The sequence below is a fragment of the Brachionichthys hirsutus genome, chromosome 10 (genome assembly GCF_040956055.1).
Source record: "Brachionichthys hirsutus isolate HB-005 chromosome 10, CSIRO-AGI_Bhir_v1, whole genome shotgun sequence".
Classification (NCBI taxonomy): domain Eukaryota; kingdom Metazoa; phylum Chordata; class Actinopteri; order Lophiiformes; family Brachionichthyidae; genus Brachionichthys; species Brachionichthys hirsutus.
The window spans coordinates 7,158,761-7,170,527 of NC_090906.1; the positions used below are offsets into that span (position 1 = coordinate 7,158,761).

Below are 11,767 nucleotides of genomic sequence, written 5' to 3' on the forward strand. Positions count from 1 at the left end.
GTTTTTTTTTACTAAGCATCTTCTTTCCACTCAGCTTCATGGGCCTCCACAGTCCTATTCACTCAGAATAATTTCCTCTCATCGCTGCTGCTCTCACTAAATTACCATCTTTAAAGTCCTTCAGGATCCCTGACTCCCCCCTCTACCTTTCCTCAGCCACTTTGCTCTCTCTCAAAGCTTTTGTTTCATTTTTCCCTTACCCCCTTTGTCTCTTCTACCCTCACTGCTCTCTGAAGACCCAGTTGAGATAAAAGGCTTCCACGCGTTGTTGGATATTCTACATCAACGTGTCTCAATTCTTCTCTGATGTCTGTTTGTGTAGAGCAGCAACACAAGAGGAGCTGAGACGCTCTGTGTATCTTCGGGGAATCTCAATATCAGACTCTTTCACTGCATCCCCAGTCACAGGATACTACACTATCTTCTTTCATGCGTCTACTTGATTTATCACCAGGCCTTTCCAGGCTCTGGATGGAAGCAAACAACTGTGAGACCGTACCAGGGTTGTAATGTTTTGTCTTTTTAATAAAATTGTCTCCTAGTGCAGATGAAATACTCATCGTAAGCTTCAGCATCATATTCTGTAAGTAGATTAGTAGCATGTCATATATGTGACGAGCTCCTCCAGGACAGCACTTTCTCCATTTTCACTTCTTTGCTGTCTTTCTTACACGAGCATTTCATTTTAAAAAGCTAATAGATACAAGCCAACACATGCATCTGCATTTTCCATGAAAAAAATGTAGGATTTTGGGGGGGGGTGGGGTTCACACATTTGTCAGAAGGTTCCATTAAGACCTTATTTTCCAGAAATTAGAGTGTTCTGACAATTAATTCATGGTGCAGTCTTTAAAGGGTTAAGACTGAGGCATTATCCTACAAGAAATTTATTGTGCACATAAGATGTCAGTGGTTTAAAAAAAAGTATTATGTTCATCTTTTTTCAAAACACCTGGTTTTGGGATCTTTATATACTGTATATAAAGTTTTGGGATTGTTATATACAGTGTGACAAACACCAGAAATTAACCTACAGCCTTTCCACTATTTAGCTGTTTATTTCCACCTGGAATTATCCATCGAACTAATTATGACCAATAATTACACAGGATAATAATAAATAAATAAAAATCACACAGAATGTCAGTATTTCTTCCCATCGTTCAAAATGTTAGAAATGTCATACATCATACATTTAATTTTTGTAGATTTTCTTTTTCTTAGTCGTTTGCTTATTATTATTTATTGCTTTGCAATGCTTGCATGTCTGCCAGACCTGTTGGGGTAAGAACTTAGTCATGAATGAGCTCCTGTAACGTTCCTGCTCCCACGGAGTCAAAAGTGAGGTCTTTTTTTAATAAGCCCTCCAGCTTCAACGAAAACCTTCGACCGGATGCTGACGCCTACGTGTATAAAAGAAATAAAAGGCTGAACTATCGTTAGGCCCAGAGGCAAATTTGTTTCTCGGCAAACTTCATGTTATATTACTCAAGCATTAAAAAAAAAAACTTCACCTTTGGAATGAATTTAAATTGAATCCGAAACAACTTATTAGATTTTAATATCGTATTTAAATTTGATTAATGATTATTCTGTCCCTAAACAAATCACTAAGTATACTAATTGGTAACACAAACTAGTATATTATAATGTAATATTTTAGCCACCTGTTACCATTTTAGGGCTATTTCTGCTCATCATCTGTTTACAAACAAGTTGAATTTCTCTTTTTTTGTTACAAGATATGAAATGCTTATTGTTCATTCATTCATTCATTTCCTTGAAGAAGAGACAATCATTAATGGTCTCATCTTCCACTTCTTAACTGAATCCCGGCCACGGGTTTAATCTGGAGCCTATCCCAGCTGACATCGGACAGGTGGCGGAGCACACCCTGGACAAGTCGCCACCTCATCGCAGATGCTTATTGTTACATATTTTTGTATATTTTTTTGCATAGAGGTCTATGCAATGTCATCTGACACCCCTATCCAAGAACACATCCAAGCCCCACCTCTACCACTGAGCTCTCTAAATATTGCAAAATGCTTTTTCATGGCTTGCAAATTAGTATTAACCTTGGGAAGCTGAATTGTTGAACCATGCACATAGGTTTCTTTGGTGTTTAAAATATTTACTATTCACTTCTCATAATCGGCATTCGTGTGGCCCACCCGGCCCCTGTAGCCTGATACTGCTGCAGACAAAAGGCCCGGTGCCGAGAAGGCAGCAATTATTCATGCCTGGTGTCTCTGCCGCTAGAGGAGCCTGAAAACCTGAAATTACACCCGCCTTACTGCCTGAAAGTTTTCTTTTCTTTGGTCTTATGCCTTAAAGAAACAAAAGAAAATAAATAATGTGCACATCTTTGAAAATCTTATTCAAACTGGATACCATTGCTTGGTTTAAAAATGGTAAATTGTGTTGAACCTGGGGTTTTAACTGGTGGTGGGGACCGAAGACGGTCATTGTGATAGTGATTAAAGCAAAGCCGAAACATGCCCTTCCTCCCATCTTTAAGTTGACAGCATGAGGAAAAACAGTAGAAGTGATCTGAGCTCTCTTTGTTGTCGAGTGAAAGCTGGTCAAAAGGCAGCGTGCTAATGGTGAGCCATTAAAACACGGTTTAGTCCTTTAGAGCCAGCTGACGTGTTTATTTAGTGATGCCACCATGTGAGGACGTCTCTCAAAGGATCTGGAAACACGACAACAAGCAACTTACTAAACTGCTGTTTTACCTCTGGAGATGCTTTGAGGTCTTGGACAAAGGGAACACAGAACCTTTGAGTAATGTAATTTGCTAGTTTAAAAGCAAATTGGTAGACGGAATTCATATCAGCAAATTAAAATATAGTCTCGGTCAGAGGTGCTACATGAATAAGATCCCTGAGAGGATTACCGGGGGAATTATTTAACAGTGGCATTAGCATTGAGAAGAAGAAGAAAAAAAACTTTAATAGCAAAACATTGCCTTTGTTTAGCCCTTCATTAAGTCAGAATAGTTTGAACCCTTATTCAAATATGCTGAAAGCAAACAGAAAAGCTAAGACTAAGGAAACACAAGCTGCACTATAAATGGAAGGTCAACTGCGCCGAATAAAACAGTTGCGAGGAAAGAAAAACACAAGATACGGCATTTTTATGAAATATCTAATCGTTTAGATATCAGGAGAAAAGTGAGGAAAAATCTGGAATTAATAAGAATATTTTCATTTCATTTTCTAACCGCTTATTCCGTAATCGGGACGCGGGCCAAGCTGGAGCCAATCCCAGCAGTCAATGGGCGAGAGGCAGGGGACACCCTGGACAAGCCGCCAGTTCATCGCAGGGCAACACAGAGACAGACAACCAGCCACACACACACTCACACCTACGGGCAATCTAGTGTCACCAATCAGCCTAAGCTGCATGTCTTTGGAGGTGGGAGGAAGCCGGAGAACCCGGAGAGAACCCACACAGACACGGGGAGAACACGCAAACTCCTCACAGAATGGCCACAAGCCGGAGACGAACCTGCGACCATCTCGCTGTGAGGCAACAGTGCTTACCACTGCGCCACCGAGCCGCCTTCAATAAGAATATTTCCAGTGATTATTAAAAACAAAAGTCTGATGACTAAAAATCTGTTTTGAAAGTGAGAGAAGCTTCTTTGCTGTTAAAAAATATTTGAGCTTTAAAAGCTTTAAAAGGTTTTTGTTTTTTTTAGCCCACAGCTATTATTCTATGTCTGCTTTATGTTCTATTAAGCTGCTTTATACCAAGGACAAACCTTTTTGTGAAAACTCAATAAGGGAAAGAACTATTTTATTCCTCTTAAGTATCTTCACCTTCTTTATTCCATTGCTATTGATTGTTTTAAATGGAGGGCACAGGTTAGGATTTGTGATGAGCAAAAGGTATCAAGATGTCAAGACGTTCTTAAGGGCAAGCCTGCAGGGCAGCTGATTGGCTGTTGCATTTAAACCAGAAAGGCTGGGTTCGGGTTGCAGCCTCCCCAGGGGGAAATGGTTAAATATTGAACAGTATCGATCAGCTTTTGTTTTTAGGCTTTTTTCAATTTCTTCTCTCCCATAAAACTGAGGATCACAGAAGAAATTAAAACTAGTCCTGTCATGCGATTAAAAAATGTGAGTGATTAATTAATTAGGATCTGTAATTAATTAATCAAATTAGTCTATTTTTTAGTCTCTCCTAAAAATTGCAGAGGAAAGCCCTCAACTTGATGTATTTTCGTTTAAAATCATTACATTATTGTGGCAGATCAACAACTTAATATAATATAACTTGGACTTATAGACTTGCTCATAGCGGGTTGTCTCCTCCAAGCTGCTAACGACTTTGCTGCTAACTCGCGACTCACCGCTCCTCACCTTGTCCCGCCCACCTACAATGGGAGCCTATCAGCTTGTGCTAAACAAGCTCAACGCAAATGACACCCGATCAGTGTCCACTTCAAGATGTCACTGACTATTCCATCCTCGGCACAAAAAGGAAATACAGAAGCAGTAAGGTTAGAGATTAAAACATAACGTGCTAAACAGGACTGTAATTAATTAATCGCAATTAACGCGAGAATTTGACACCCCTAATTAAAACATATTATCAAGTTATTTCCACCTATTGGTGGGCAATTATTATTGATGACTTGTCTCAAAAGCACACGATTGGGGAAAAAGTAGAGCAACTGTTTGGAATAAAGTGTAGAATAGAAAGCGATCAATTGTTAGATTCTGTTGCGAATTACATCTATAAGCAACGCCATTTATTACATCTCATTGACACGCAAAGAAAAGCGCTCACATGCATATGCAGAGTTGTGCACTCACAGTTGATTTGTTGCCTTGCTGTATTCAATTTTCTCCTCGCGTCTCCCGACGGGATTGTGCGCTTGTGCAAACTGACATCCACCAAGATCACTCATTTCTGTGCAGGCGTCTGTTTCTGCCGCTGCTGTTCTGAAGTTGTCTCACACAATGCATTTCCTCAAAACCAACTAGCATAATGCAGTTTATGATGTGTAGGCAGCAACAGCAATATAGTCTTGATTAAGTTATTACCGGTGTAGCATTGATCTGGTCCTCATGCTCCTTCCTCTGCATGTTTTTTTATTGCTCGTTTGAAGGCGTCAGGATGGATGCCAAAACATTGGCTGCTTTGATAGATAGACTCTTGCATCCAAGGGCAAACTCATGTGATTAATTATCTTGCTTTTCTTTCAACTTCATGTTGTTGCCCTGCTGACCACAATTTCTTTCTCCCTCTGAGGAGAGCGTAGGAGGTTGTTGAATATTCAAGATAGTGTCCAAGTCCACGTGTGGGCTTTATTGAATGATTAGCAGAAGTAATTTGTTTTCAGAATCTAATCAATCCACTCTGACCCATGGACCAATACACGTATATACATATATATATACACAGAGACACACGTCGGCAACATCTCCTCTTTCTTACTTCCTTACATGCATTGGTGCATTCGTTCACATGTGTTTTTTTAGCCCTCCGCTTGAGCCTCCAGGCAGGGACTCTTTCATCTTGGCAGCACAGAGCCAGCTTTAGATGCAGATTGGTGAATTTCTAGTCTCAGTCAAATAGTTGGGCATAATTAACTCATCAAACAAGTGAGGTCTGCAGGCACTTTTCCACTCGCCTTTACGTTTCCATTGTTTGGAAGGACTATTTCTGTGGTGTGTCTAACTTTGACTGAACTAGAAGTGATGAAAAGTAATGTGTGTTTCTTTGTGTTCCACAGTTAATGATTAGAGGCCATTGGAGGTGAGGAATTAGTTGCTTATTCAGGTAATCAGGCCATATATTCATACCATAATAAGAGTCATTATTATAAATGTGCAAAAAATAATAATTTTAGAAAGGGCAAAAAAAAAAACTGCCTTACCTCCTAATCCTTCCAAAGATTCACTATACTTGAATTCCTGATAATCCAAACTGCAACTACGGTACAGATATGCTCACACACACAGATTCCCTGACCCACGCCATAGACATAAGGACACTTCAGCTGTAAAGGTTTATGCTTAAGATAGCTTCTGCTTTATTGATCTAAGTAAGTGAACCCATTCCATCATAGAGCCGCATCTAAAATAGAGGAAAGCCTAATCCAAAAGAGGAAAATAAGTCTGTAGGGGATTCAATTTAATATCAACAAAAAGTACACCAAAGAGTAAAGAGAGGGGGTGTTAATCTAGCGTGTGTAAAGGCCACATGAGCCACATGCTGTTATGATGGCTTGGGAAATGCTGTGTGTGATCACGAAGAGCAAAAAAATGGAGTCGACTGGACTTGTTCAAGTTTGATCGAAGACGTTTCACCTCTCATTCAAGAGGCTTCTTCAGTTCTGTTGTATGTGATCATTTGACATTAATTTAAACGGTGACTTGGATAAATGTGAGCGCAGATGATGGTATGGTCACAGTTCAGAGAGATATTTAATGAAATGAGAGTTCATTGTCGAATAAATGATTTCACAGAGATTAAACACGAAAAGGCATGAGATAACCAGATTGCATTTAAACTTTCAATGGAAACAAGACTGCAAGGGCTTTTTTGAAATGCTCCTCTTAGACAGGATGTTTGACTGTACTTGTACTCTAACATTCTATCTAATAAATATATTCATAAATATATTCATGTTGGCCTTTTGCCCATAATTTATTGTATTTATCCACACCGTAAATCTAAAACATGCCAACGTCATCACAAATGTCTTCATCATCTTCTAGAAACTGAATATTTCTTTCACAAATGAATATGATCCGTGCAATTTCAATTTACCAGACAATATGCAGAACTAGTGCACAGCCACTGTGCAACACCAATTACACAGTGGCTGGTGTGGACGCAGTGTCAGTGGAATACATCAGGTGAGCTAGTTGGGCAGTTTAATAGTAGCCGTTCTGCTTTAGCTTGGTCGAGCAGTTGCTCCCATGAAGCCTTGGACCCCTTTCATTCATTTAAAAAGCTCAACTCACGAGGCCAGGTGACAAGGAGAATGTTATAAATATTAAAAGAGGAGTTTTCTCTGCCACACGCTCATATTAAATGGCACAGAGAAGAATGTATGTGTCATCATGAAAAGGTAATGCGTTTTGGGCCCATAAAAATGCATAACCCTCCTCTCCAGATCCCCTTCGTCCTTGTCCTCTTCCCTTTTCCATGTTGCTGTAAACTGAAATTTTGGCCATCGGTCTCTATTTTTTCATTTCTTTTCCCTGTGTGTCTTCATATGCCCTTGCTGTATTTGTTATTTAGTTTTTTTTTCCTTGCAGGGAGCATTAACTGGAACACAATACATAAGAATTCATCGCATGAGCCATGTTTTGTATTTAGAAGCGATTAAATTTCTATGCAAGAAGTGCGTTCTCAGGTTAGAGGTCTGGAAAGCTTGCTTCCTTCTAACTTCACACACCCAGAATAATGTTTTTGTGAACACCAGCGCTGACTGAGTGAGGTGTTGAAATGACTAAATAAATCTCATGAGGGTACCTGCAACACTTGTGGACTCATGTTTGTTTGCTGAGAGAGTGTGTATCAGCTGGCATACACTCTGATGTGTGTGTGTGTCAGAGTTTGATATACAAAGAGACAGGCAACTTCATTATGCAATTCAGCTTCTTTAAAACAAGGACATTTCTGCATTTAAAATGCTTTTTAAATTCTTTTTTTCATGGTGTGTGTCCTAAGACCAGAGCCACTAGACTGGAATATGCCAATATGCCGCCACACAGGACGAGCCAATAATGACTTGCAGAGCCGACGTTTTGGTGCATCTGATAATTATCGGATTGGAGTCAGGTTCAGAGCTGAGTTAGCAATCAGGTGTGTGTGTGTGTGTGTGTGTGTGTGGCCACACCCGCAGGTGCACACAGAGATGAGAGGAGAGAGAATGGGGAGAGCAGGATGTAAAACTGAGGCAAAGCTCAGCTATAACACTTCATCTGCCGTTACTTGTTCTTTCACTGCAGCCTTTCTCAGGATCATGTGCTTAAAATCCTTCAATGCACCGGTTCTCTCTGGCAGTGAGCCTCTCAACAGAATAAATACCAGTTCAACTCTTTGGTACTTCAACAGTCTAATATCAGCAGAGGTGGATCTGGCTCTGGAAACGTTCTGCTAATGCCACTCTGGCTGCTGAAACACCTTTCCTGATCCGTTGACTCGAGCATTTGGAACACAACTGACATTACAATTGCATTTTACCTTGTGAGGAAATGACTTACCATGCAAGTTCTGTCTATGCTTTGCAGCTAAGAGGAGTCAACAGCTTATTAGCACCATTGTTAAGACCTTCTGACTTTCTGACTTTCTATAGATTAACATGGAAGTGGAGGGGTGTGGCTTTTGTTGATATTGTAAATGTAGTTTCAGCGCAATAATCTTTCAATTATATTCAGAGGACTTCCATTGAGTATTCCTTCAAGGAAGTGATGCAGTAAAACACTTGCACCACTGACAGATAGGGGTAGAGAGACACAGCCGCGTGCCCAACTAAATGTCTTGGCCTTGCCGGGAAGCGCCAGAGGGGAACATTCTTCCACTCTTTGCTTCACTGACCAAGCAGAACTGCAGCACAATGAAACCACACTTACATGTGCCAGTGTGTGTGTGTGTGTGTGTGTGTGTTTGTGTTGGATCGTGTTTGTCCAGCGAGAGGCAGCAACGTGTGACAGCCTGGTCACTCAGACCATGGAGAGTTGTGTGTGAAAGCCAGCTGTTCAACTTGGTCACATGGACAGACACAGAGCAAGAGACGGCATCGTGTGAGGCGTGTCTGAACAACGCTGCCGTCATGAGCTAACAGACACGCCGACTGGCAGGGTTATATGAGGCACGGCAATTAGATGAGCTCTAATCTCTCAGATATTAAGGCCGATGTGAATAGGAATGTGTCTTATTTTATTAACACGTCTTTACCCTTCGCCATCAGTGTTAACTTTTCACCCACAGTTGAATGCATTCGCTTCATGTCCCTCCACTCCCTTGAGTAGCCTGACAAGGAAAGAAGGGAAAGGGAATGAGCTGTTGTTAGTCAAGGGTCTTTTCATGAAGTGTGAACACTGTCATCTAGCAGATGCGGCTATTCTATATATATATACAGCCTTACTGCTTTCCCAACAGCTAGGCTCCCATAGCAACCCTAACACCCGATTAATTCTCCAAACAACAATCCTTCCTCGACAAGGAACAGAACACAGAGTTATCTTTCCTCTTTATTTTCCTCATGGTGATTTATTTACTGTGTAGTACTGCCACTGCACTGCAACCTGTTTTTATGTCGGTGAGTCCTGCAGCACTGTGGGGGGGGTGTTCAATTATTAATTTCTCTCTTTTTCAAGTCCTTATTCCATTTTATTTTTCCCTTAGTCTGCATCGTGTCCCTCTGTGTCACAGTGGCACCCGTCTCTCACGCTCTCTCTCTCTCTCTCTCTCTCTCTCTCCCCCCCCCCCCCCCCCCTCTTCCTCATTTTACTCAGAGAGCCGGGTAGCTCTGCTCCGACTGTCAGATGTGAAAGGAGAGCGAGGCAGGAGAGCAGCCCATTAATGCAGCAACGAGTTAGGGATGATATTCTCCCCCTTGCTCTGTCTGTCTTTTTTCGCTGCCCTCGCGCCATCACCTCGTACAAACTGCGGCCTTCATCTGCTCCCTTTGTTTCCGCCTCCATCTCCCCTCAGATCCCAACGCCGTGGGGCAGCATGGCACTGACCATGCCTTGATCGGAGGAGTGGTGGCCGTCGTGGTCTTCGTCACCTTGTGTTTAATCATTGTTCTGGGAAGATACCTGGCCAGGCATAAAGGTAAAGCCGCCGTGGAGCACGTTGCTCTGGTCCCATTAGACCTCACGAGAATTCACTTTTACATCCAACACAGAACATTATGCGATTTCACCAGCGCATCACGAACGGTCATGAAGTTTACTTTGTGTATTAACACTCAGTGATACTTATTCTTATTCTGAAGAGCCAGAAGTACAAGGATAAACTGTGTATAATGTATATCGCATGGCAGCAGTTATATATATATATCCCTACAATTGAAAAGCAGCTCGGTATCTGGGCTACGTCCTCTCCTAGCTTCTCAGCGCATTGTATATGATGCTTCCTGCATGCAGACCTGCTTTTCCGCCTCAGGCAGCTGACACCACTCAGGGCTGCTCAGCATTTGCTTCCCTTGATATCGGCTTATTTCTCCGCTTCCTCAGGAACGTACTTGACAAACGAGGCCAAAGGAGCAGATGATGCGCCCGATGCCGACACAGCCATCATCAACGCTGAGGGCAACCATGCGCACGCAGAAGAAAAGAAGGAGTACTTCATTTAGACTGGAGAGGGAGCTGTGCAGCTCCCCCCCCCCCCCTTTCCTTACACTTTCAACCCGCGTATATCTTTTTTCTTTTACTCTCTCCCTCTCCCACTTTTTCCTCTGCACCTCTGACCACTGCCCTGGTCAAAGAGGAGCCAGTCAGTCCACAGAGAGGTGTCCCCCCTCCCCCCCCCCCCCCAACCCCAACCTTTTTCCTCTTCTAGTCTTCTGTTGAACCCATTTCTGTCAGTTGTATTTTGGGTTTTATTTCCCGTTTCAGCAGCAGGTGTTCATGGGCAGCTCGCCAGTGCTGTTGTCCCATTTCATACGGCGTTCCTCAGTCTTGACATCAATACCTGGATGTCTGCATATCCGCTTCGGCCCTCTCTCCTGTTTCCCTTTTCAGCAGACACCAGACACTAGCTCTCATTCGTTCGCACACGTCCACGTAGTACACATCATATCTCACATCAACGCGGTGCCTAAAAATACAGACGCCATTGAATTTCAGTCAATGCCTTCATGTATCGTCTGTCGGTAGCGATGTAAATGCTTTGTCGGTGGTTCCATCATTGCATTGCTTAGCTCACTGCTTTTTTTTTATTATGCATTACATCTTTTGTTTTGAATCTTATTTCATTTGAAAGGGGGGGAGGGGGGAGTGTTGCTTTTTTACGCCTTAACATGTCTGTCACACTGAATACGGAACTTTCAGATGACCCGCCCCCCCCAGAACGGCATCCCCCTCCGAATAGACTTGTAATTAAACAGTTGGCCCTTGTAAGATAAGAAGACGGTTTTTTTGTGTAACACTGTAGTAAGGTTTGTCAGATAAGTGTATTATATGATTTTCCTTCTTAGGGTTGGGGTAATGAAGGGTAGATGTGATATTGTTTAGAGCATTGAATGCACAAAGATCCTAGAGGAAGCATTCCATTAAATAAATTCAGTCAAATATATTAAACCATTTGCTAAATCTGCTTTCCACATGTACTTTTGTCTGTATATTCCTGCACTGTCCAGGCGTTTAGCGAAACACCAACATGTCAATGTCCTCTTGAAATCTTCCAGTAGTCTGTGATTCACATAAACGGTTCAGGTGTACAGAAACAGTAACTCTTCTCTCTCTAAAAGCTGTACAAATTGTATTCAAATTACTTTGGCTTTTCACTTTGAATCATTTTTCTTTACGTTAATTCATATTTGGAATAAAGTGAAGTCTGAAGGACCCCATGGAATGTAAAATGAACAATTATAGGAGGTAGTTGCACTCAGAATTACGGGATGCAGGGGAATACGTTGTCGCATAGGTTTCCTCACTGTTTTGATGAATACCGATTATATAATTGAGTCTTGACATATAGATAAGAATTAAATTATGGAATTAATTTATGCAGTCATAAATAAAATCAACATTTATTTTTTTGTCAATCTAGTTCAACCGCAGTTGTC

At 41.6% G+C, this 11,767-nt stretch overlaps 1 protein-coding gene across 1 annotated transcript in view; it reads left to right on the top strand.

Moving 5' to 3' along the window:
- Positions 1–10,333, top strand: part of cadm2a (cell adhesion molecule 2a) — a 150,865-nt gene extending 140,532 nt beyond the window's left edge. Inside the window, exons 10-11 of the mRNA XM_068744490.1 lie at positions 9,688–9,810; positions 10,215–10,333. Coding sequence (XP_068600591.1) covers positions 9,688–9,810; positions 10,215–10,333 — 242 coding nt within the window. The remainder of the gene's footprint in view (positions 1–9,687; positions 9,811–10,214) is intronic.
- Positions 10,334–11,767: the final 1,434 nt, after the last annotated feature.